The following is a 25,817-nucleotide window of genomic DNA, read 5'->3' as shown; positions in this document are numbered from 1 at the left end:
TTAGTGAAATGCTACTCACCTTTTCACAATCGACTCAAATGTCCTGTCCTCCGAGGTTGCTCATAATCCTTTTAGAAGAAATAGCCACCGAAGGAGGATGCAGTCCTATCTCTGCTAGGTGACCAGAGGAGGCTCCATTGGGATGGCGACTGACCTGGTACTTACCCTTCCCTGGGGGGAGACTTCTCACCTCAAGATGAGAAGAAAAGGGTCTGGCACTGCCATGCACCCCCGCTTTCTCCGCCCTGTTGAAGAACAGGCTGGGGAGGTATGTTCTGAGGCCAGTGAAGATCTTTGAACGGAAGGGGACAATTTAATTAGGGAGAGAATTATCCGTGAGTGTTTCGGCTTGTCCTGGGTAGGACATAGTTTGGACTATGCGGGTGTAGTGTGCTCGGGGAAGCAGCTCAAATGTCGTCACTCTCCAGGCAGTTACTGCTGTCTTCGGACTGTGCACTTCCGACAGCACTCTTCACCGAACTGGCATTATTCGTGCCTCTTGTTTTCTCAGAACAGTCTCTGTCTTATTGTTTGTTTTTCCTCTGAAGCTCCCAGTCCAGAGCCCTCAACTTTGGAGGTGCTGCGAAAGACTATTAGAGTTAATGGATGTATCTTTACTAGGTATGTCTTTTAGTATATTTTTCCAAAGAAGCTCCTGTATGATCCGTTCCACCAAGCCCCTAAAAACAAGCATCATACTAGTATCCACATCTCCACCACACTCTCTTCCAGAAGTTAACTTTGGGGTGAGCAAGACTGGGGGCTCAAGGGGTTCTTGAGAGCCTTCGCTTGGGTAAGATCTTGGGGCTTATTCCCGCCAACCCGTCCTCTCTTTCCGCCCCACCCGCGCCTCCCCGGGCGTGGCCGAACGCGGCGCCTTTAAGGAGGGGGCGGAGCACGGTGGAAAGACAAAGCCCCTGGCCGCGCGCTCCCCCTCCCCCTCCGGCGCACCACACGGACAGTGGTGCCCGGATGTCGGTGTCGCCGTCGGTGACAGATGGCGCAGTGTCTGTATATGTTAAGGGGCTTCTCTGGTCTGACCTCTTTGAATTCCAGGCCTTTCGGTCCCCCGCTGACCCCCATTTTCAACTCCGCCGCTGGAGGCCCGCAGGCCTGTCACCAGCGCTTACATAACGTGACCTTTCACCTCTTCATACTGCCCTCTGGTGCGCTGCAACCCAACTACGCGGCCCGGAAAGGGGGCGGGACCCAAGCGCAGAGCGGCAGCTCCCGTGAGCCAGTAGACCGTGAGCGCTGATCGGCTCTCCGCCTATTGGAGCATTCGCCACCGGCGCCACAGGGGAGCAAGTTAGTGTGTGCGCTGACCGGGCGGGGGGGAGGAGGGGAATCTCCCGCCATTTTTCAATAATTTCCTCCGGTGCAGCTGAGGAGGAGTCGTGACTGCCGAACGCGGGGACCCGTAGCGAAGGTTGGGCCGGAGGCTGCCGGGCGGCGCAGCGGTGTGCGTGGGAGTTCCGTGTCCCCGCGTCCCGTTGCATGGCCCTCGCGCGGCCGCGCCAGCACTGAGGGAGCCGAGTTCGCGCCGCCCTCTCACCCCTCCCCTCCCCCACCCCACCCCACCCCCGGGAGCCAGGCGCTCGCTCCGGGCCGCGGGGCCTAGTGTTGCGCCGCGGGCTCGCCGAGGAGCCGCCGCCTTCCGGGCCGCCGCCGCCGCCGCCGCGATGGCGCCGCTCCTGGGCCGCAAGCCCTTCCCGCTGGTGAAGCCGCTTCCCGGCGAGGAGCCGCTCTTCACCATCGCGCACACTCAGGAGGCTTTCCGCACCCGGGAGTATCCTTTCCAGCCTGGCCGCCAGGCCGCCCGCGGGGTGGGGCGGGGTGGGCCGGGGGCTCGCCGGGCCCGGCGGGCCGCGCAGCCCGCCCCTGTGGCAGCTGTCAGCGCGCCCGGCGCCGGAGGGCCTGCACCCCCGGGCGGGAGCTCGAGCCCGCCGTTCCGCGGGGTGGGCGGGCGGGGGCGCGGGCCGGCCCGGGGCCCCGTGCCCTCCATCCTTTCCCGGCTCCGCACTTTGTCCCCGGGCCTCGTTTTCGAGGAGCGGCCCCCCTTTCCCCCGGGTGGCATTAGGCCCTAAGTACGAACGGGAGACGGGGCTCCTTGGCTGCTTTTCCTTTTTAAATTAAACCTTTCTCTTGAAGTTTTTGAAATTGTACCCACGCGGCCTCGTGATCCGGCTTGTGCAAGATTTTTTTGTGCGTTTTTTCCCCATCTCCGCGGGGGCGCTTGGGTTTTTCTCCTCCCGAGTGGACTTCAGGCTGGTCGTGAGCTGACAGGATCGTGAGGCACATACCCCAGAACGAATTCCAGACCGGGGAAGGGGAAGAAAAAGTTATCTTGGAGGAGATGATGCCTGCCTTCCCCGGCATGCACAGCTTTGAAATGTTGACGATTGAGGAGGAGATCGGTATCTGCCTTTAAATGAACATATAAAAAATACCAAGACCTACTTAACGGTTTTATGTTGTATTTTAGGAACAGGAGGCTGATGTTTTAAATAAGACGCATCCTCTTTTCTAATCATTGTTTAAGGTTTCTTGTGTAAGCTTTGAAGTCTTCTAGTTGTACGACTGTTATTTACTTTTTTTTTTATGGATGCCAGATGAGTCCTTTTGGAAGCACAAGTGTAAAAAAGGAGTAGATTTCTGAATCAACGCTTTTTTAGGAGTGAAGGCTAAATACATTGAGTTTCATCAGCCCTTCCTTTTGGAAGGACTTGATTTCTTAGTTTCTGTTTGCTTGCTTGCTTGCTTGCTTTCTTCAACGCTTTCTTCAGCAGTGAAGGTTAAATATATTGAGTTTTATCGGCTCTTTTCCTTTGGAAGGATTTGATTTCTTAGTTTCTGTTTGCTTGCTTGCTTCTGTATGGGAGGAAGTGTCCATGTGAGCGATGATATCATTTGATTTCACTTCATTTTGATCCTCTCTTTGATATAATATGATCTTTTACAGGATAGCCCGTTTCTTGTTCCAGTGCAGTTTGTGGATGTAGGGTGTTTACATACAAAGGGGCCTGGAAAGTGAGAGCCTGTGCTGTAGGAAAGCTCTTGGAGAAATACAGCTAGAGCATCTTGTAGCTGAAATGGATCTTGGGGATGGTTGGATTCTCTAGCCTCATTTGCCAAGTGAACCCAGAGGGTTGGTGGACTTGTTAAAGGTCAAACACTCTGAAATGATGAGAGTTAGGAGTAGAATGCAGTGCCTTTCTACCTTATCCTTGTAAGCAAATCCAGAAAAGAAGGTGGAATGCTTGGTTACCTCTGTCAGTGGTATGAGATAAGGTGCATTTTAGGGAGGGATTCCATGATAATCTGGTTCTTTTTCTTGTCCTGTAAGGACTTTTGGGAAGCTTTGGAGAAGTACTCCAAGCGCTAAATCCATCATTATTCTAAAGGTGTCCTACTTTGTAAAAAAAATATTTAGCCCCATCAGTGGGGTTAAAAAAAATTACTGTGGGAATCTGCCATATCCTTTTCAAATGTTATTCAAATATCATTTTTTGAGCAGTTGGTGGATACTCACACACTAGTATTACCAGATGTTTATTTTTATGTCTGCTTGGAGTGTAGCATAAGACACACTCAATAGAGACAAGTTCCAAGTCTGTGATAGGTGTTGAGCCATGTGAAAAATGGCTAAAAGAGAGCTAATTTTTTAGAATTGGCAGTACAGGCTTTTTCATATCGTTTACAGAAATAGGTGAAATGTAATGATATATATGAGGAATTTCTCTTAATGATGACAATTGAAAATTGAAACCTGCACCTTTTATATGTTAGGTATTTTTAAAAATTCTTCATTTTAAGTATTTCCTATACCAGTATGTAGAACCAACCCCTTTAACAAAGGAGTCCTTACATTGCATTGCATATTGAGGGGGAAATTGCTTGCATGGGAATTTCTACAAGTGGAAGCTCTTTGAGGATGGTTTTAAACAATTGTGCTGTGTGGTTGGCAGGTTGGTCTATTTCTTTATTAGGCTTTTAGTGATTTCATAGAGAACAGGTATGTGGTTGGTTAACAGCTGCATTTAAAGTATACTGTTTCCAGTTCTTAATATTTACAATTATGTTTTTAATAGGATTTGATCTTTAATTTTCTCCTAATACCTGCCTTTTGATTGCATGTATATGCAATAGCAAATCAGTATAACATTTTATTGACTTAAAGCTTTAAGTGATGGTATGTTCTTGAAGGCTTTATTGTACCTCTTCATTAAACTTCCAGTGGTAGTTGTGAATGATGCACACGTTTAATGACTAGGTTTTATATATTGATGATTACGTTTTTTGTGTTATAGGTTTGAATCTATGGGACGTTACTTCCTAGGTTAATACTAAGGCAATACACTAGATCTTCCTTGGAAAGATGATCAGAATCAGTTCTTGATGTTATTATCTGGCAATAGGATAATACAGTGAGTAAGTCAAGATGGGTTTTAAAGAGAAACTGAAGCTACAAGCAGCCTGCTGAGGGTAATATGTTTGTTGTATTGCTTTACTGTCCTGCTTTGTAAAGCTTGGGAACATCTACTTCATAACCTTGTAATATTAATATATGAGAGCTTTTATTTTATTTTTTTCTTTTCTTAATGTTTACTTATTTTTGAGAGACAAAGAGGCAGCGTGATGGGGGAGGGGCAGAGAGAGGGAGACAGGCTCTGGGCTGTCAGCACAGAGTCTGTGGCGGGGAGGGGGGCTAGAACCTATGAGCCCCACAAATTGTGAGATCGTGACCTGAGCCCTTGAAGTCAGAAGCTTAGCCGACTGAGTCACCCAGACGCCCCTATGAGAGCTTTTAGATGGTATAATGAGGAGGGGCTATTAGAACATAGTTAATCAGGCTCTAGGCAAGAGTGACTACAGCCAAGTTGTAAGAGCTGGAGTTAAATTGTAGTTGCAAGCCAGGATTTTATTGGACAGTTGGAATAATGATTTCTTAGGTTGGCTTTTATAATTTAATTTCTTAAGAGTGAGAAATTCAACTAGATTAGAATTGCCTTTAACTTGATGACAGACTGTTCCAGAGACAGAAAATAGGATAAAAAGCAAATCTGGAGCTGGTGCTTTGTCATTTCACTTAGAACTCTTAGGGTTATAGTTATGCTTATTTAACCTCCGTACTTTTCTGGGCCACTTCCTTTCAGGCTATCAAGTACTTTTATTGAAAGAAGGCTAAAGAGAACAATGAAGCAGCATATTGTGAGGAGGTAGCTCTTGAACTCATGAAAAAGTAGATGCATAATGAGATATATAGGATTTGAGAATATCTTGTCATTTATAACTTACACAACCTTTGGAGAATTGCTTTGACATTTTGTCTGCAATTATATGTGCAACAGTGGCTGGAACATAAAAACCTCAATTGGCATTTGCTCTGAGTAGTTATTTGAGAGTAAGTGACTTATTTTGGTAACCTAAAATCTGAAATAGGATTTAGAGGCAGCTGACTCAGTATCCTTCTAATGGGCTTTTTTCTCTTCTTTTTAATTTTTTTCTCTTTCTCTTAACATAAGACAAAGTAACAACCAGAGCAGAGTTACATAAACTTAAAAATATCCTATGTTGGGTTGTAGGACTTTAAGTTTTTGATTTTCGGAATTAATCGTAGATTACTAGTTAAATTTTTCACGTATTGTCAGAGGGCATGCATTCCTAGATGTGAATCTTAGGTAGACGGTGCTGTCCAATAGAAATATAATGTGAGCCACAAGTAATTAAATGTTTTCCAGCTTAACCGACTGAGCCACCCAGGCACCCCCAGAGAGAGAGAAACTGAAGCAGGCTCCTTGCTCAGTGCAGAGCCTGATGCACATGGCTCAATTCCACAACTCTGGGATCATGACGTGAGCTGAGAATCAAGAGTTGGGTACTCAACCGACTGAGCCACCCAGGCTCCCCTCTGGTGGCAGAAAGATCTGGAGGATACTGTGGTGGCTTTTTGAGTTTCTTGGAAGTGGCATCTGTCATGTTTTTCATCTGTTGGTCAAAACAAGGCATGTGACCGAGGCTACCATCAGTGGGGAGGGAATGGGCATTACTCTTCATAGGAGGCATTGCGAGCCACAGGGCAGAGGGTGGAGATGTAGAATCCTTTTATGGAAGGGAGGTGAATATTTGTAAATAATACAGTCTCCTATGCTTCAGGGTTCAGGGAATGTTTCAGGGGAAAGTCACTTTTAAGTTCATATCTAGAGTATGATTAGGGTAGATAGATCAAGAAGAGAAGAGTTTGTGAACTTGAAGATTCTTAAATTTTAATGGAAAGAAGTTTTATATAGCTAGAGTGAAGAAATGGGAATTGAGATAGAGTTGCTTAGTGGTGAGATACACAAAGGGGCTGGACCATATAAGTCCTTGGGAGATAGGCTGAGGAGTTTGGATTCTGCCTTAAATATATTGGAGGCTGTTCAAAAATTGGAGCAGGAGGCGCTTGGGTGGTTAAGTTGGTTGAGCATCTTTTGACTCTTTTGTCTTTTGACTCGATTTGTGTCAGGTCGTGATGATTCATGGGATCAGGTCCTGCATCAGGCTCTGCGCTGCTTGAAATTCTTTCCCTCTCTCTGCCCCCTCCCTCTCTCTCTCTCTCTCTCTCTCTCTCTCTTAAAGTAAATAAACTTTGAAAAAAAATTCAATCAGGATGGAAGCAGGCTTGTAGGTTGAAAGCTCACTGTGGCTGCAGTGTTGAGAATCTAGCCCTGAGACTAGTGAGGCAGTTACGAAATAAACGAGGCAATAGGTAATGGTGATCTGAACAAATGTACTAGTCCTTGAGAAGTACAATAGATTACAGAAATAAATTTGGTAGATTTGACAGCATTTGGTAATTGATTGGGGAGGAATCAAGGATTGTATTTTGGTTATCACTTGGTTAGTTGGTCATACTCTGATAATAGAGAACGCTGGAAGAGGATCTGGTGTTTTTTTCTTTTTGTTTTGACTGGGAATGGGGGGTGAAGGTAGGAAGTTTAGTTTGGGTGCTAGAAATTATTAGCATGTAGATAGTAATTGAAGTTATGGGCATTGATACTGCCACCGCGAATGAGAATGTTATGTTGATAGTGATTTTCAAAGGATGGTGGGAAAGCCGTGTATCCAGGTAGAAGGGTCTTGTATTGTTTGAAAAACTATAATCAGCAAAAAAATTTAATATTTAAATATGTATCATTTGAGAAAAAAAGTTTCCCCCTTTTTTTCTTCTTAATAGGAGTACCTGGGTGGCTCAGTCTGTTAAGCGACCGACTTCGTCTCAGGTCGTGATCTTAAGGTTGGTTGGGGGTTTGAGCCCCGCATTGGGCTCTGTGCTGACAGCTCGGAGCCTGGAGCCTGCTTCGGTTTCTGTGTCTCCTTCTATCTCTGCCCCTCTCCTGCTCGTGGTCTGTGTCTCTCTCTCAAAAATAAACTTAAAAAAAAAAAAAAAAAGAAAGAATAAAAACCACTAAGTAAAGCTCAACAAAATCTTGATTGGTGGAGTGGTTTTCAGTAATGTGGGAGCCAGAGGATTACTTCCCAGTGCGAACGTATTTGCATTTCAGGGGCCTGAGGGCAAATGAGATTTTAAAGTAAGCTGTAGAACTGGGTTTAAAAACAAATAAGATTGAGTAAAAGGATGTTTGGGTGAGAAGCACAAAGGGCCTGAGGAGGATTACCGGTGAGGTCAATTAAAATGTTTAAAACTGTTATGGCTAGGTGGGAAGGGAGGATCAGAGGCTGAATTTAAATAATGGCTCTGTTGTGGAAGAGGAAGGACTGAACTGAGAAAAACCTAAGTGGTTGCAATTAGGGATTGGAGAGCTGAGTATGCTTCCCTCATTTCTGACTTGTACACAAGGGCCGTTAAGAGAGATTGGGAATAATTGCTAAGGAGCAAGTTTAGGAGGGGAGGGAAGGGAAGGGGGTAAAAAGAAGAGTTTAGAAAAAGTTGGATTTGAGCATCTAGGTGATACCCGAGTTGTATGTTGGCTGCATAGGTCTAGATCAAAGGAGAATCACTGGGCACGTGACTCCTACTTTTAAAAATAACAGCTAATAACAGAAACTTAATCTTTAAGATCTATTTGTTTTATCTCACATTCTCTCTGATTACACAGTGATTTTCTTCGGTATAACTAATGTATTAGAATGTTATCAAGCTCTTTAAATGCTTTAATAAATCCACTTTCTGATTCTTTTTTTTAAATTTAATTTTTATTTATTTTGAGAGAGAGGGAGGCAGACTCCCAAGCAGCCTCCGCAGTCCACGCAGAGCTCGATGTGGGGTTCAAACTCATCAACCGTGAGAACCGAAATCAACTGAGCCGAAATCAAGTCGCTTAACTGACTGAATCACTCTGGCGCCCCTGATTCTTCCTGTCATGATTCACCTCCCCCCTCCCCGTGCAAACAGACAGAAACATAATAATTTATCTTATTGATTAGTTATGATAATGTCACTTTGGAAGTCATGCTATTTCCTTTTTTCTCTATACATTTTTATAAATTTTCAGTGAGATTGAATTTGTATAGCTTTATATGGAAGCTTGACTCCTGGTTTTTACTGGTACTCTATTTTGTTTAATCATTTAAATATTAGTATTACCTCTCTGGTGAGGAAAATAGACTTAAACTGTTTTGTTTTTGGCAGATCCAGAGAATGCTACAGTAAGGGAAGGTGCTCATACTATTGGCTAAAACTAATATTTTGGGTTATCTATGCATTTGTCCCTGCATCTATCTTTGCACTGATTTCAAAGAATCTCTGTATATTTAAAATGAATTACTTGTTGAGTTGTGAGGTAGTATTACAGAGGGAGCTGCTTAAATACTTTTATTTCAACTACTATAAAAAGTGTCACTTGGAAAGTACAGAGATTGGCAGCTAATTCTCTAGTTGTGGTGTCAGTTTATTTTTTTGGGTAGCATCTGTTGCTGTGCATAAAATAAATTAGTTAACTCGTCATTTGAATTTGAATGTGTCTGGCTGATAGTGAATTCCAGTTGGGACGATGTGGAAAGTTACCATTTATATGGCACTAACTTGTAGGATGTTTTCTTCCTCCATCTGCCTTACAAAGACCGAACAATGTCTGGTAAATGACTTGTGAGTGTAGTATTATTGGAGGCAACATAAAGGCTGGATAAATATGATATCGAAATTATTTTTAGGGCTTTATGGAATTTATTTTTTAAACTCAACAGGTGTTTCCAAAGTAGGCTGGAAGCTTATAGTAAGTGGATCATTAGCTGGTATACAGGGCTATTCAAATTGCCTGTGAGACTGGGGTAGTCCTCTCCTCTTTCTATGGAAGATTCTTAAACTTGCTGACCATCTAAGTTAGGTAACAATTCCACGTACCTTGCATTCTTATTCCTTACAACTTGTGTTTAATTTACCTTTACTTTGTCTTACAAATTTTTAGTGCTGTGGGAATCTGAAACAGGTGAATTGAATAAATCACATTTGTACTAAAATGGTAATGTTTTATTTGTAAAACAAAAACATGACAAAACATTTGAATCATACTTTGGCTTTAATAATTTTGTTTGGATTTGCCACTTGAAAACTGTGATTTCAATTTTACCTTACGCTGTACAATATAGAAAGGTTGCCATATTATAGACTTTTTTCTGTGTAAGTAATTTGTGGATGTGGATGAGTTTTCTCAGTTGCTTGATTATTATTTTCCTGAGCGACTGCTAACAGAGAGTATGAGGCCCGCCTGGAAAGGTACAGTGAGCGCATTTGGACCTGTAAGAGTACCGGAAGCAGTCAGCTAACACACAAGGAGGCCTGGGAGGAGGAACAGGAAGTTGCTGAACTGTAAGTAATAGAAGCATTGCCCTTCTAGCACCATCTTCAAATTATTGGGAAAGAGGGAATATTAACAGTAAAGCAATATTTGTATTTAAATTTATGGGCATACATTAGAATACATTAGTATAATGTATTGGTATCTGAGTGCCTTTGCCTAGTGGCATTTTGCTGGTAACAAAGTACGTGGAATATATCGTTGTATGTACACTTATTTAGGGTATTTACCAGGCTTTTAAGTGTTCTTGCTCTATACTTTTACCTTGTAAATATTCTGGAAATGTTCTAAGCAAAGGAAGCTGACACAATTTGGAAGTAATACAGGGGCAGCAAATGAGAAAATTTTCTTTATTTTGTGGTCATTTGAAATTCAGGACAGTCTTTACAGTGGCTATCAAAAAAAAAGTTCACAGTTTGGGGTGCCTGAGTGGGTCAGTCGGTTAAGCATCCGACTCCTGATTTTGGTTCAGGTCATGATTTCATGGCTCGTGAGTTCAAGCCCTGCATTGGGCTCTGCACTGACAGTACAGAGCCTACTCTGGATTGTATTTCCCTCTCTCTCTGCCCCGCCCCTGCTCTCTCTCCTCTCTCTCTCTCAAAATAAATACGTAAACTTAAAACACTTGTGTATGTTGAAAGTGCCTACTCATGTGGGTATTCTCTCAGAGAAAACACTCAGAATTTGGGCAGTAGGAGCTTGCAAAAGATACATGGAAACTAGGGGTGATGATAAAACAGAACTCTTTCGGGAATTGGGAATAGAAACTTTTTCTGTGGACTTTTCATTGACTTCTGTTGGTAGCAGATAAGCAGAGAGCATACAGTTTAGTAATCTAATACTGTTCTGCTTTTTTGCTGGTGTAATGACACGAGGTTCAGTTAAGACCTAGTTCTAGTAGTGGCTCCATCACTGACTAATAATTAGTTGAGTCTGTTAATCTGGTGCCTGTTTCTTCTTTGCTTGGTCACTTACATTGTTCCATTTTGGGTTAGTGTTATTACTTTAAAAGAAATTGTTTTTATTTATTTATTTATTTATTTATTTATTTCAACGTTTATTTATTTTTGGGACAGAGAGAGACAGAGCATGAACGGGGGAGGGGCAGAGAGAGAGGGAGACACAGAATCGGAAACAGGCTCCAGGCTCTGAGCCATCAGCCCAGAGCCCGACGCGGGGCTCGAACTCACGGACCGCGAGATCGTGACCTGGCTGAAGTCGGACGCTTAACCGACTGCGCCACCCAGGCGCCCCATAAAAGAAATTGTTTTTAAATGTTTGTTTATTTTTGAGAGAGAGAGGGAGACCAAGGATCTATCTGAAGTGGGCTCTGTGCTGACAGCAGAGAGCCCAATGCGAGGCTCGAACCCAAGAGCTGTGAGTGAGATCGTGACCTGAGCCGAGTCATGCAGCTGCTTAACCAACTGAGCCACCCAGGCCCCCCCTAAAAAAAAATTGTTTTTTAATGTTTATTTATTTGAGAGAGAGAGAGAGAGAGAGAGAGAGAGAGAGAGAGAGAGACTGAGTGCGAGAGGGGGAGGGGCAGAGAGAGAGGGAGACACAGAATCCAAAGCAGGCTCCAGTCTCCGAGGTGTCCGCACAGAGCCTGATGCGGGGTTTGAACCCACGAACCGTGAGATTATGACCTGAGCCAAAGTTGGATGCTTTGCTGACTGAGTCACTCAGGCATCCCTGGATTAGTGTTAATTACATATGTGTCTTGTTTAGTGTACTAGACCAGGAGTTGTGCAACTTTATCTGTAAAGTGTCACTTAGTAAATATTTTAGGGTCTCTGTCAGCTATTTGTCTGTGACATTGTACAGTGAAAACAGCTATAGGTAAAATGTAAATGAATGTGAATGGCTGTAAATAAAAGAAAATTTTATTTACAAAAACCGGTGGTTGGCTGAATTTGGCCCTTGGGGTTTTGCTGACCCCTACAGTAGCTTGTGGACTTTAAGAAGAAAATCTTTTTATTTATTTATTATTATTTTTTAAATACAATTTATTGTCAAGTCAGCCAACATACAGTGTGTACAGTGTGCTCTTGGCCTTGTGAGTAGATTCCCATGATTCATCACGTACATCCGGTGCTCATCCCACAAGTGCCCTCCTCAGTGCCATTACCATTTTTCCTGCCCCTGTGCCCCTCATCAACCCGCAGTTTGTTCTCTGTATTCAAGAGTGTCTTATGGTTTGCCTCCGTCTCTGTTTGAAAGTATTTTTTTCCCCTTCCTAGCTTGTGGACTTCTTGAGGGCAGGTCTCATATTTTACTTATTCTTGAATTGGTTACAGTGCTGAGACACTATCCTCTGCACTATATGAGCACTTACTGTTTGCTTTTTGCAAATAGAGATAATGTTGCCTTCTCTGGGTATCTTTTTGAGACAAAAAGTTGTGTGTGTGAAAATTATATGTAAATAAAAGATAGTAACCATTAACCTACAACAAAGAGTATGAAGAGTACTGAAGAGGAAATCAGTTATTGTTACTCTTTGGGAAAAATCCAAAGAGAATCCATAAAAAACTGTTAGGAGTAATAAGAGAATTCAGTTTCAAAATATAAATAAATTGCTTTCCTCCACACAAAGAGGCAGTGGGAATTTAGAGGGTAGAGACTAACCTGGAATTGTTAGGGAAAACTTCATGTGGCTCTATGAGGAAGGTAACACTTGAAAAATAGTTTGTACCAGATTATGGAAGACAAGATGAGCTATTCGTATTTAATTCTGTGAACAATAGGAGGACAGCAGTAATTTTTTTTTTTTAATTTTTTTTTTTCAACGTTTATTTATTTTTGGGACAGAGAGAGACAGAGCATGAACGGGGGAGGGGCAGAGAGAGAGGGAGACACAGAATCGGAAACAGGCTCCAGGCTCTGAGCCATCAGCCCAGAGCCTGACGCAGGGCTCGAACTCCCGGACCGCGAGATCGTGACCTGGCTGAAGTCGGACGCTTAACCGACTGCGCCACCCAGGCGCCCCAGCAGTAATTTTTGAACAGGAGAGAAACATGGGATGGTTTTGGTGATTGATGTTTAGGCTTTGAGATTAATCTGGGAACTGTGTAGGAAGAGTTCAAGAAGGAAAAGCAGGTGGGAAGTTGATGTGGGCTTGCTAGGATGGTATTCAGGTAGAGAGTGATGGCCTTATTGGGAATAGAAATAATGAGTTGGAGTCTGTAATCCTTCCTGAAAAGAGGGTTTTGGGCCATAACTTTGGAAAACTGCTACAAACTTCTTGAAAAGTCATAATACTTAGGGTATTTAAGATTTTCAGAAGACCTCCAGTAAAGAAACTGTAGCTTGGTTTAACCTTGTGGATCTCAAACTTACTTGATCTTAGAAGCCATTACAGCAGAGTGAAGTTCTAAAGAACACAGATGGGGGAATGTTTTATGTGATTTGATAGTGAACAGAATATAGAGAATGATGAGAGGGATTACTGAAAAAGTATGATTATGCAATTTTTATTCAAGAAGAAATCTTTTTTTTTTTTTTTTTGGTTTATAAAAGTAATGCATACTTGTTTAAGTATGTAAACACTACAGAGTTAGTAAAAGAATCTGAACATCATCGTCCATCCTCACTCCCCAGAAGTAGCTGTGGACAATGAAGTTTTAAAAAGCTTGGTGACTGGGAGGCTTATTAATAAGCATTTATAGGGGCCAGGAAAGGCCTCATGGAGTTAAGGAAGTCTGAGGACATCTTTGGAGGATGATTAAGCTGGGAGGGAGGATGGTGGGGAGAGGACAAAGGTAAAAGCCTTAACAAAGGCAGGGAGACTAGAAGCTTATTGATTGGGACTGGGGAAAAGCAGATATAACTGAGGTAAATTTTAAGGCAGTATGGTAAGAGATTTTAAATCTAGCAGTCAGTTGGAGGAACATTTTTAGTTATGAACAGAGTGGGAATATGATGATAGTAAGCCTAATACTTGGATGTGTACGAATGTTCTCATGCCTGGTCCTTCTTTGCCTTGCAACACAAATATTAATTGATCTGGCCAGAACTGCAGATCTTAAATCTTTTTTTTTTTTAATGTTTGTTTATTTTTGAGACAGAGCATGAACGGGGAGGGTCAGAGAGAGAGGGGGACACAGAATCTGAAACAGGCTCCAGGCTTGGAGCTGTCAGCACAGAGCCCGACGCGGGGCTCGAACTCACGGACCGTGAGATCATGACCTGAGCCGAAGTCGGACGCCCAACCGACTGAGCCACCCAGGCGCCCCCAGAACTGGAGATCTTAATGAGTTTCCATTTAGATTGCTTCCCATTTTCTGCTATCATGAAGAATCCAGCAATGACCATCTTTGTGCACATGTTGACACTTTAAAAAAAAAATTTTTTTTAACATTTATTCATTTTTGAGAGTGAGAGAGACAGAGCATGAGCAGGGGAGGGGCAGAGAGAGAGAGGGAGACACAGAATCTGAAGCAGGCTCCAGGCTCTGAGCTGTTAGCACAGGTCCTGACGCGGGGCTCGAACCCATGGAGTGTGAGATCATGAAGCTGAAGTTGGACGCTTAACCGACTGAGCCACCCAGGCGCCCCAAGTTGACACTTTTGATAATTGTCAAACTGCTTTCCAAAAGAGTAGAAACCTAGGCTGTCAGCTGTGCATGAATGCACATTGCACTCTTTCCTTGCTTATACTGGGCATGTTCGTGAGTTTAATAAGTAGAAAGTAGCACTTAATTGTTTCACTTTTGCAAGAGCTTTGGAGTTCAAGTCATGGTTCCAGTCCTTCCTGATTTATTTTCCTTACTCATAAAATCAAAATTCTATACCCCCTCCTGAGGCATTGTGGGTACTAACTGAATGAATGCATAGGGAAGCATTTTCTTGATGAAGGTGTAACACAAATAGACTCAAGTTACAGTCTTCTAACAAAAAATGGGCAAAGGGTATGAATAAATAATTCATACCTGAAAAGGGAAGTCTACTATAAAAACAAATGGGAAAATGTTCAGCCTTACTGATGATGTGCCTGTTACTCTTATTTTCCAGATGAGAAAATTAACCTGGATAGGTCCATCTGACAGAGTTCTTTACTAGTTCCTTCTTTGTCCTGTGTGCCACATGGTTTTTAATCTTTGTGTTCCCCAGTGCCTCACTTAGCTTTGCTAAAGAAATGTTTTTTTTTTTTTTTTTAACGTTTATTTATTTTTGAGACAGAGAGAGACAGCATGAATGGGGGAGGGGCAGAGAGAGAGGGAGACCCAGAATCGGAAGCAGGCTCCAGGCTCCGAGCCATCAGCCCAGAGCCCGACGCGGGGCTCGAACTCGTGGACCGCGAGATTGTGACCTGAGCTGAAGTCAGATGCTCAACCGACTGAGCCACCCAGGCGCCCCAAGAAATGTTTGAATTAACTTGAATTAATTCTCTAGATAGGTTTTTCTGCATTTTCTTGGTAACTAATAATGTGTTTGTTTAGTTTGAAGGAAGAATTCCCTGCCTGGTACGAGAAACTTGTTCTGGAAATGGTTCACCATAACACAGCCTCTCTAGAGAAGTTAGTAGATACTGCTTGGTTGGAGATCATGACCAAATATGCTGTGGGAGAAGAGTGTGATTTTGAGGTAAGTACCTGCTCCCCCCTTTTTTGGTACAATTTGACTCCATAACCATATGTAAGGATTAGAGCTTCTAGTATAGATTATAGAGTACATTTCTGTGTGCAAAATTGTGTTATATTTGAAGTTTGCTTTGCTTAGTGTCAGATATTATAAGGGCCAAATTTTAGAACCATAATCATTGTTGGGAATATTTAACATTATGTTAATATTACAAAAATTGTTACACTGTGTACTGCTGCATCCTTGTTTTCCTTGTTTTAGCCCTTTTTGATAACTGCTCTCTTGACTTTTTTTGGTTGTGTAATTTTTTCATACTTTGTTTCAAAGACTTTCAGATGTTTAATCCAAATCTGTGGTACCAAAAGCAAAGAATGTCATTTCACTACAATAGTGAGCAAGTTGACTTTTTTCTTTCTCTGCTAAATTTGTTTTTTGTTGTTGTTTTTTTTGTTTTTAAAAATTTTTTTTGTTTTTATTTGAGAGAGAGAGACCGAGCAGGAGCATGGGAGGGGCAGAGAGAGAGGGAGAGACAATCTGAAGCAGTCTCCAGGCTCTTTGCTGACTGCACAGAGCCTGATGAGGGACTCTAACTCATGAACTGTGAGATCATGACCTGAGCCGAAGTCGGATGCTTAACTGACTGAGCCACCCAGGCACCCCTGCTATATTTGTTTTTTAATTTTGTAGCCCAAATAGCACAAGGATAACTATTACTAAAGTGATAATAACCTAAAACTAAAGCAATCCCTGTATAATCCTTTGAAAGCTTAAAGTAAGATTCAGGAGTAAGGGAACTAACATTTGTTAAATATATATAGTGGACACTAGGCTGGTTGCTTTACCATAATGTCTTGCAGAATATGCACAGAAATATTGAAGTAGTAAATAGGCTCAAATATCTTCCTTCCTTCCTTCCTTTCTTTCTTTCTTTCTTTCTTCTCTCTTTTCTTTTCTTTTCTTTTCTTTTGTTTTCTTTTCTTCCTTCCCTCTCTCCCTTCCTCACTCATTCACTCACTCAGATATTTAAATAGTGTGTTCAGAGGCGCTTGGCTGGCTCAGTCGGTGGAGCATGTGACTCTTGATCTCGGGGTTGTGAGTTCAGGCCCCACATTGGGTGTAGAGATCACTCAAAAAAGAAAATTAAAAACAAAACAAAACTTGTTGATATTGATGTTTCAGTTAAGAGTGATTTCGTCTGTATGTAATGAAGTAGCTAACTAGCAGTGCCCAGTACTTCTCAAGCTTTAGCCTAAATAGAATCACTTAAAGGACTTCTGAATATACATTCTTGGGTGCCATCCCCTGATAGTTTGGTTCAGAAGGTCTAGGATAGGCCCTAAAAGTATGCATTTCTAACAAGCTCTAGGGTATGATGATGATACTCTGTGGATAGCATTGAGTAGTATAGCATTGGTTTAGGCAGTGAAAACATTTGGTTATCTCATGTAAGTCTTAGAGGTGGGTGACACCAGATGTGGCGTAGAGGTTGGGAAATATTGTCAAGGAACTATGCTTTGTATCTTTCTGCCTTTCTGCTTTGGGCTTCTCAGTGTATTGGTTTTGTCCTTAGCTTTGGTGCCTCTTGGTTGTGAACTTACGACTGTATTCAGAGTGAGAAAATGCTTATATAAGCATTGTAAGAAAATTGTAAGAAACAGGAGGGAGTGGGTACTGGAACAAGAAGAGAGTAATGTAGTTGTGGAAGAGAAGAGTATTTCGGTAGTAAGGTGTGACCCATTTCACAGGGAGATGGGCGTAAATACCCCGACATCACTTTTCTTCCACTATCTGATTTTCTGCTCTTGTTTCCCGTGGGTTGAACTCACCAAAATCTAGAGGACAAGGGAGCCCTTTGATGTAGGCCACAAAGATCAGCCTGTATAAGCCCAGAGCAAGGTAGACCAGAATGGAGACAGATTTGGAGTGGCACGAGGAAAATATGCTGTACACATCTGGAAGGTGAAAGAGGCAAAGTTTGACAAAGGGGGAGAGAGAAATTAAAATTGGGGAGATCTGTATGCCCATAAAACGTATGAAAACATAGTGATCCAAGAAATCAAGTAAAAAGCATAGCAGGACCATTTTATACATATCAGATTAGTAAATAAGAAAAAGTAAAAATAATGCCAAGTTTTGACAAGAATGTGGAACTATTTTGATAAACACTTCAACATTATTGAAGACAATTGAATGTGCACATACCTTTTGACCAAGGATTTTTTTCTTAGATACCTTTTTTTGTTGGTGTTTTTAAATGTTTATTTTACTTTTGAGAGAGAGAGAGCGGGAGTGAGGAGGAGCAGAGAGAGAGGGAGGCAGAGAATTCCAAGCAGGCTTTGCACTGTCAGCACGGAGCCCAATACAGGGCTTGAATTCACAAAACTGAGATCCTGACCTGAGGTAAAATCAAGAGTTGGATGCTTAACTGACTGAGCCACTTAGGTGTCCCCGAATATCATTTTAATAACTAATAATGTCGAAGATCTTCTCATAATTTTGTTGCTATCCTTTTATATATATTTCTTTCGATGAAGTGTCTGTTCAAATGTCCATTTTGGGGCGCCAGGGTGGCTCAGTCGGTTAAGCGTCCGACTTCGGCTCAGGTCATGATTTCACGGTCCGTGAGTTCAAGCCCCACGTCGGGCTCTGTGCTGAAAGCTCAGAGCCTGGAGCCTGTTTCAGATTCTGTGTCTCCCTCTCTCTCCGACCCTCCCCCATTCATGCTCTGTCTCTCTCTGTCTCAAAAATAAATAAAAATTAAAAAAAAAATTAAAAAAAATCTTTGTCCATTTTTAAATTGGATTGTTCTCTTGTTTTTGAGTTTTGAGACTTTTTTATTCTGGATACAAGTTCTTTATTAGATCTGGATACAAGTTCTTTATTTGCTCCCCACTAGGGCTTGTGTTTTATGTTTTTTGTTTTTTAATGTTTATTTTTTTGAGAGAGAGAGAGTGCAAGCAGGGGAGGGGCAGAGAGAGAGGAAGACACAGAACTCGAAGCAGGCTCCAGGCTCTGAGCTGTCAGCACAGAGCCTGACATGGGGCTCAAACTCATGGATCATGAGATCATGACCTGACCCAAAAGTCAGACACTCAACCTACTGAGCCACCCAGTCGCCCGTTGAGGCTTGTGTTTTGATTCTCTTAACAGTGTCTTTTAAAGAGCACAATTTTTTTAGTTTTCATGATGCTGAATAGAAAGCAACTATGCCTAGTGGTATTTGTAATTATTTAATATAAATGATCTAAACATTTAAGTTAAAAGATAGAAATTGCCAGATTGGATAAAAAAGCAAGATGCAATTATATGGTGCCTATACGATGCAAATAGGATAATGGTAAAAAGATGGAGAAAGAGGTATCATCTTAACATTAAAAGAAATCTGGGGTCACCTGGGTGGCTCAGTCACTTAAGCTGACTTCAGCTCAGGTCATGATCTCATGGTTTGTGAGTCCAAGCGCTGCATTGGGCTCTGCACTGAGAGTGTGGAACCTGCCTGGGATTGTCCCTCTCTCCCTCTCTCTCTTCCCCTTCCCCCAACTCTCTCTCAGAGTAAATACATAAACTTAAAAAAAAAAAAAAGAATTCTGGAATGGCAAGGTGCCTGGGTGGCTCAGTAGGTTGAGCATCCAACTCTTGATTTTGGCTCAGGTCGTTATCTCACAATTGTGAGATTGAGATTGAGCCCGGTGTGGAGCTCTGTGTTGGGCTTGGAGCCTGTTTGAGATTCTTTCTACCTCTCCCTCTGCCCCTCCTTCCCTGCTTGTGTGTGTGTGTGTTCTTTCTCTCTCTCACAAAAGGAAAGAAATCTGGAATGGCTATGTAAATATAAGACAAAGTAGATTTCAGGGCAAAAAGTATTGCCATAGGTAAAATTTTTTTTAATTTTTTTTTTTTTTTTTAGTGTTTATTTTTGGGAGAGAGAGAGTGTGTGAGCAAGGGTGGGCAGAGAGAGAGGGAGACACAGAATCTGAAGCAGGCTCCAGGCTCTGAGCTGTCAGCACAGAGCCCGATGCGGGGCTTGAACTCAAGAACTAACTGCGAGATCATGACCTGAGCTGAAGTTGAACACTTAACAGACTGAGCCACCCAGGTGCCCCTACATTTTTTTTTTTTTTTTAATTTGAATTTTAGTTAAATATTTCATAATGAGAGGGGTCAGTTTTTTAAGAAGACACAGCAGCCTTTAATGTTTATGCATTTACTAATGAGATTTTCAAGATATATGAAACAAAAATGGATAGAGCTGTAAGAAGAAATAGATATCATAGTTATGGTTGGAGTTTTCAACACCTCTCCTCAGTAACTGATAGAAAATGGAGACAGAAAGTCAGCAAGAATATGGAAGACTTGAGTTAGCATTATCAACCAATGTGACTTAATTACCATTTATAAAATACTCTACCTGATAACTACAGAAGAGACATTCCTCTCAAATGTATAGTTTACCAAGGTGGATCATACTCTGGGCCATAAAATAAATTGAAAAGGATTCAAGTCCCACAGAGAATATACTGTGATGAAAATGGAATTACATTAGAAATCAATAATAGTTATCTGGAAACTTCAAATAATTGGAAATTACAAATAATTGGGAAACTAAATAACATACCTTTAACTTACTCAGAGTTAAGGGAAAATCAAAAGGGAAATTAGAAAATGTTTTGAACTGAATGTGAATGAAGGCATCTGGGTGACTCAGTTGGTTAAGCATTTGACTCAGGTGATGATCTCACGGTTCCTGAGATCAAGCATGCTTGGGAAATTCTCTCTCTCTCTCTTCCCCTCTCCCACTCTCCCTCCCGCTCCCCGCTTGGATGTGCGTCTCTCTCTCTCTCAAAATAAATAAACATTAAAAAAAAACAATGAAAACACAATATATTAGAATTTGTGAGATGTTGCTTATGGTAGGGCTTAGGAGAAATGTATAGCACTAAACAACAAGCAACTTTAAACAAACAGAAAGTTCTCAAATCATTGACTTCTACCTTAAGAAATTAAGAAAAAGAAGAGCTTTCAAATTCAAAGAAAACAAGAAGAAAAGATTTAATAAGTTTAGATCAAAGTGAAAATCAGTAAAATAGAAAACAGGAAAGTCGTGCAACCAAAAGCTGGTAATTTGAAAAGATCAGTAAAATTGATAAACCTCTAGCCAAACTCTCAGGAAAAAAAGAGAGGATACAAATTAACCAATGTGAGGAATTAGATGATGTCACTACAGTCTACATATATTGACAGGATTATAAGAGAATGTTAGGAGCATCTTTATGCCAATAAATTTGACAACTTAAATGGACAAATTCCTTGAAAGATACTACCAAAATGCATTCAGCAAGAAATAAAAACCTTAAGTCCTATATCTATTAAAGAAAATGAGTTTGTAGTTAAAATTATCTGGCAAAACTCCAGGCCCAAATGTCTTCATTGGTGAGTTCTACCAAACATTTAAGGAAGAAATAGCACCAATTCTATCCGGACGTTTCCAGAAAATAGAAGAGCGGAGGGAGGAGGGAATTCTTTGCACATTATTGTATGAGGTCAGTATTACCCCAATACTAAGACCATATAAACACATTATAAGAAAAAACTATGGACTAAGGCAAAAAAAAATTCTGTGTTCACAAAACTCCTGTGTGAACATAGATGCAAAATTTCTTTATTTTATTTTTATTAAAAAAATTTTTTTTTAATGTTTATTTTTGAGAGAGAGTGCAAGTGGAGATGGGGCAGAGAGAGAGGGAGACACAGAATCTGAAGCAGACTCCAGGTTCTGAGCTATCAGCACAGAGGCTGACGTGGGGCTCCCACCCATGAACTGTGAGATCATGACCTGAGCTGAAGTTGGATGCTTAACTGACTGAATCACCCAGGCACTCCTATTTTTATTGTTTTTATTTTTAGAGAGCAAGAGAGAGACCACAATCGGGAGAGGGGCAGAGGGGAGAGAGAGAGAGAGAAGGAGAGAGAAAATCCCAAGCAGGTTCCACGTTCAGCACAGAACCCAGCTCAGGGCTTGGTCACGCAACCCTGGGATCATGACCTGAGGCAAAATCAAGAGTTAGAAGCTCAACTGACTGAGCTACCCAGGTACCCATAGATGGAAAATTTTCTGAGGCAAAATCAAGAGTTAGAAGCTCAACTGACTGAGCTACCCAGGTACCCATAGATGGAAAATTTTCTAATCAAAATTTTAGCAAATGAAATGCAACACTTCCTTAGGAGAAGGATAATTCATCATTACCCAGTGGGGTTAATCCTCCAAATGCAAAGTTGTTATAAATTTATGTATAATTCTTTTTTATTTTTTAGCGTTTATTTATTTTTGAGACAGAGAGAGACAAAGCAAGAACGGGGGAGGGTCAGAAAGAGGGAGACATAGAATCTGAAACAGGCTCCAGGCTCTGAGCTGTCAGCACAGAGCCCGACGCGGGGCTCGAACTCATGGACCGCGAGATCATGACCTGGGCCGAAGTCGGCCGCTTAACCGACTGAGCCACCCAGGCGCCCCTGTATAATTCTTTTTTAAAACATATTTGTAAATTGACATCCACGTTTGTTAGCACGTAGTGCAACAATGATTTCAGGAGTAGATTCCTTAATGCCCCTTACCCATTTAGTCCACCCTCCTCCCACAATCCTTCTAGTAACCCTCTGTTCTTTATATTTAAGAGTCTTTTATGTTTTGTCCCCCTCCCTGTTTTTTATGTTAGTTTTGCTTCCCTTCCCCTTATGTTCATCTGTTTCGTATCTTAAATTCCTCATATGAGTGAAGTCATACGATACTTGTCTTTCTCTAATTTTGCTTAGCATGATACCCTCTGGTTCCATCCACATTGTCATAAATGGCAAGATTTCATTCTTTTTGATTGCTGAGTAGTACTCCATTGTATATATTTATGTACCACATCTTTATCCATTCATCTGTTGATGGACATTTGGGCTCTTTTAAATTTATAATTCAGTTAAGAACAACCAAGAAAAACTATATGGTCATCTCCAGTTTACACAAAGAAAGCATTCAACAAAGTCCGACATTAGTTCCTAATAAAAACTTATAGCAAACTGCAAATAGAAATTTCTTCAACCTAAAAAAAAAAGAAAGAAATTTCTTCAACCTGATACAGGATATTTACAGATTAGTCACCAGCTAGCATTATACCTAATGGTAAAAGACTGAATGCTTGCTCTCCCACTCCATTTAACATTGTATTTGAGGTTCTAGCTAGTTGTATGTCAAGAAAAGGAAATAAAGGGCATCTAAATTGTAAAGGAAGAAGTATAGTTATCTTTATGTGTAGACAGCATGATTGTCCATGTAGAAAATCTGGAATCTCCCATAAAACCTCTTAGAACTAACAAGGGAGTTTAGCAGGGTAGCAGGATATAGGGTAAATAATATGAAAACCACTGTTAGCAACATGCAATTGGAAATTGAAATTTAGAAAGATCAGTACCATTTATGATAACATCAAAAATATGCTGTGCTCTAGGAGTAAATCTGACAAGAGGCATACAAGACCTAGACACTAAAAATTATAAAATGTTTCTGAGAGAAATTAAACAAGATCTTAAATGATGGAGAGAGATACTGTCTTCATGGGTCAGAAAACTCAGTATTGTTAAAATGGCAGTTCTTCCCAAAGTGATGTGTAGATACACCACAAATGCTATAAAATCCTAGCAGCTTTTCAACTATACTCAAATTAAAAAATTATTTAAAAAAATCCCAGAAGCTTTTTTATGGGAACTGTCAAGCTGATTGTAAAATTCATGTGAAAATGCAAAGACCTTTGACAAAGAACAACCAAGTTAGAGGTATAATACTGTCTGATTTTGAGCCTTATTTTCAAGTATTAAGGTGGTATGAAATTGTTGTAAATATAGACTAATAGATTCATTGGGACACAATAGCATCCAGAAATAGACTCCTATACGTCCATCCATGTATACACACGCTGCTCATTTTTGATAGTTAGGTGATTAAATGAAGAAAAGATAGTCTTTTCAACAGATGATTCTAAAATAATTGGATATTCGTATGTATAGTTATATATTTATCAAAGATATTATTTTTAAGTAATTTCTACACCCAACGTGGAGTTGGAACTCACAACCTCAGGATCAAGAGTTGCATGCTATTCTGACTGAGCCAGCCAGGCACCCCTACGTAGTTGATTTTTTAACAAAATGGAAGTTCTTGAGCTGTGTTTACACATATGTCAGGTTAGTGTAGTGATGGCCTTTTAGCCTTAGTACATCGGTACATGAATTATGAACTAGATTGTGATCATTTTATTTTTTAAGGTATCCTATTGCCGTTTAGAAGTCTGAGAAACAAAGTTGGAAAAAAAATCACAACTTGGCTACTTTTTCAGTGAATTTTTTTGTCAGGTGAAGTGGGATATATATTGGATAATATATTCTAAACATCTTTAGGTTCTTGGTTCTTTATTATCTTTGATTCTCTCTTGTCTCCTTTATAGGTTGGGAAGGAAAAAATGCTCAAGGTGAGGATTGTGAAGATTCATCCTTTGGAGAAAGTGGATGAAGAGGCCACTGAGAAGAAATCAGACGGTGCCTGTGATTCTCCCTCAAGTGACAAAGAGAATTCTAGCCAAATTGCTCAGGATCATCAGAAGAAGGAGCCAATTGTAAAAGAGGATGAAGGAAGGAGAGAGAGTATTAGTATGTATGATGCTAGCTTTCCTTAGTGAGTTATGCTACTGTGTTTATTTTATCCTCCATAAATCTTTGGAGTTCTAACAATTAAATTTGTAATTAAGTTTTATAGATAAATAGATATGTTTTTGTTCATTTATGATTCAGAAAACAATTAAAATATCCACTAAGGGAATTGAGATTTAAATCTCCCCACACAGTTAAGACCAGGGGGAAATCTTACCTCTGGCTGCTTAGAAATCTGTGTGCACATACCTGCCTACTCAGGATGGGAAAGAGTTTGCTTTCCTTTTCTCCCAAGTTGGACATTCATTAGGATGCGTGGAAGGGGGGCGATTGGAATAGGAGGAGCTAATTTGAATCCATCCTTCCTTCCTTTCTTTCTTCTCTTTTCTTTCTTTCTTTCTTTCTTTCTTTCTTTCTTTCTTTCTTTCTTTCTTTCTTTCTTTCTCTCTCTCTCTCTCTCTCTCTCTCTCCCTCTATCCCTCTCTCTCTCTTTCCCTCCCTCTCTCTCTCTGTCTCTCTCTCTCTCTCTGTCTCTCTCTTTCTTGTATATTGGTTTATTTTTGAGAGGGAGAGAGAGCCCATCCGCACAAGCAGGGAGGGGCAGAGAGAGAGGGAGGTACAGAATCCGAAGCAGGTTCCAGGCTCTGAGCTGTCAGTGCAGAGCCTGACGGGCTCAAACTCTTGAACCATGAGATCATGACCTGAGCTGAAGTCAGACACTTAACCGACTGAGCCACCCAAGGGTCCCGCTCTTTTTTTTTTTTCTTTTTTCATTTTGTAAGCCATTGCGGTGCTTTTAAGAGATTTCATTTTATCTGCATAAATTCAGGTCCCTCTCAGATAGGAATTGCCAGAATTGTGAAACTCTAAAAGTAAATTTTAGGGGCCTGGAGACCTTAACCATGATGTGTTGAAAGTTGAGAAACAGAGATGTTGTTCACCGGGGAGACTTTTTAGCCTCTGAGTCCTTCTTTTTTTTTTTTTTTTTTTTTTTAATTTGTGTAAATAAACCAAATAATTTATTTGGGTCCCTTTTTCCAAAAATAGGATTACTCAAGAGGGTTTGTGTATACTGATCCCCTCTCTGTGACTGTTAGAGGATCCAGTAATTTTACTTCATTATTTAACTGTCATAAAGTTCGAGTTAGAATGTTCCATTAGAATGTTCCACCGTCTGCCTTCTGTTTTGTGTCTCCAGATGTTTTGGATATGTGCAGATGGTTTTAGAGGGATGTCCTTACCTACTCCCAAGGCTGCTTCTGAGATTGTTGTGTAGCTGTCCCCCTCCCCCGCAGTTGTTGATACTTTAGTTTTGTTTTCCACTGTGTACTATGAATGCTAATGTCTGTGTTTTTCAGTTTTTCTCCTTTTTGATACTGGAGGTTTATAATATGTGTGTTTTTCACAGATCCTAAGATTTGAGGAGGATAAGTGTTTTGGTTAAGTGTTGGCTGTTAGGTCTTCTAACACTTCTTTTCTTATAGAATCAAATCATTGGCATACCAATGATGTGTTACAGTTGTTAGTTTTATACCTTAAGCATCATGTACCAGGAACTGCTGGTTTTAGGCTTTGGCTATTTTTTAGAGCCTGTGCCTTAGTTCAGGTTTTAATTATTGGGATATAATGTCATTTCTAGTATATTGTTACGCGTCGTAGGTGAGCTAAAGAATGTTACCGTGTACTCTGAATGTCTTCAGGGAAAAATTGATTAGAATTTTCATAGAAATATGATAGGCAAATTCCAGTATGAAAA

General features: G+C 41.0%; 1 protein-coding gene across 1 annotated transcript in view; it reads left to right on the top strand.

Annotated features, from left to right (window-relative positions):
• Positions 1-1,311: 1,311 nt before the first annotated feature.
• BAZ1B (bromodomain adjacent to zinc finger domain 1B) overlaps positions 1,312-25,817 on the top strand; it is a 73,046-nt gene continuing 48,540 nt past the window's right edge. The window contains 4 exon segments of the mRNA XM_043559848.1: positions 1,312-1,789; positions 9,692-9,808; positions 15,235-15,379; positions 23,860-24,061. Of these exon segments, the coding sequence (XP_043415783.1) occupies positions 1,683-1,789; positions 9,692-9,808; positions 15,235-15,379; positions 23,860-24,061 (571 nt within the window). The 5' untranslated portion in view covers positions 1,312-1,682.

This window comes from Prionailurus bengalensis, chromosome E3 (genome assembly GCF_016509475.1).
Source record: "Prionailurus bengalensis isolate Pbe53 chromosome E3, Fcat_Pben_1.1_paternal_pri, whole genome shotgun sequence".
NCBI lineage: Eukaryota > Metazoa > Chordata > Mammalia > Carnivora > Felidae > Prionailurus > Prionailurus bengalensis.
The sequence above is the reverse complement of the archived record's forward strand: the minus strand, read 5'-3'. Positions and strand labels throughout refer to the sequence as shown.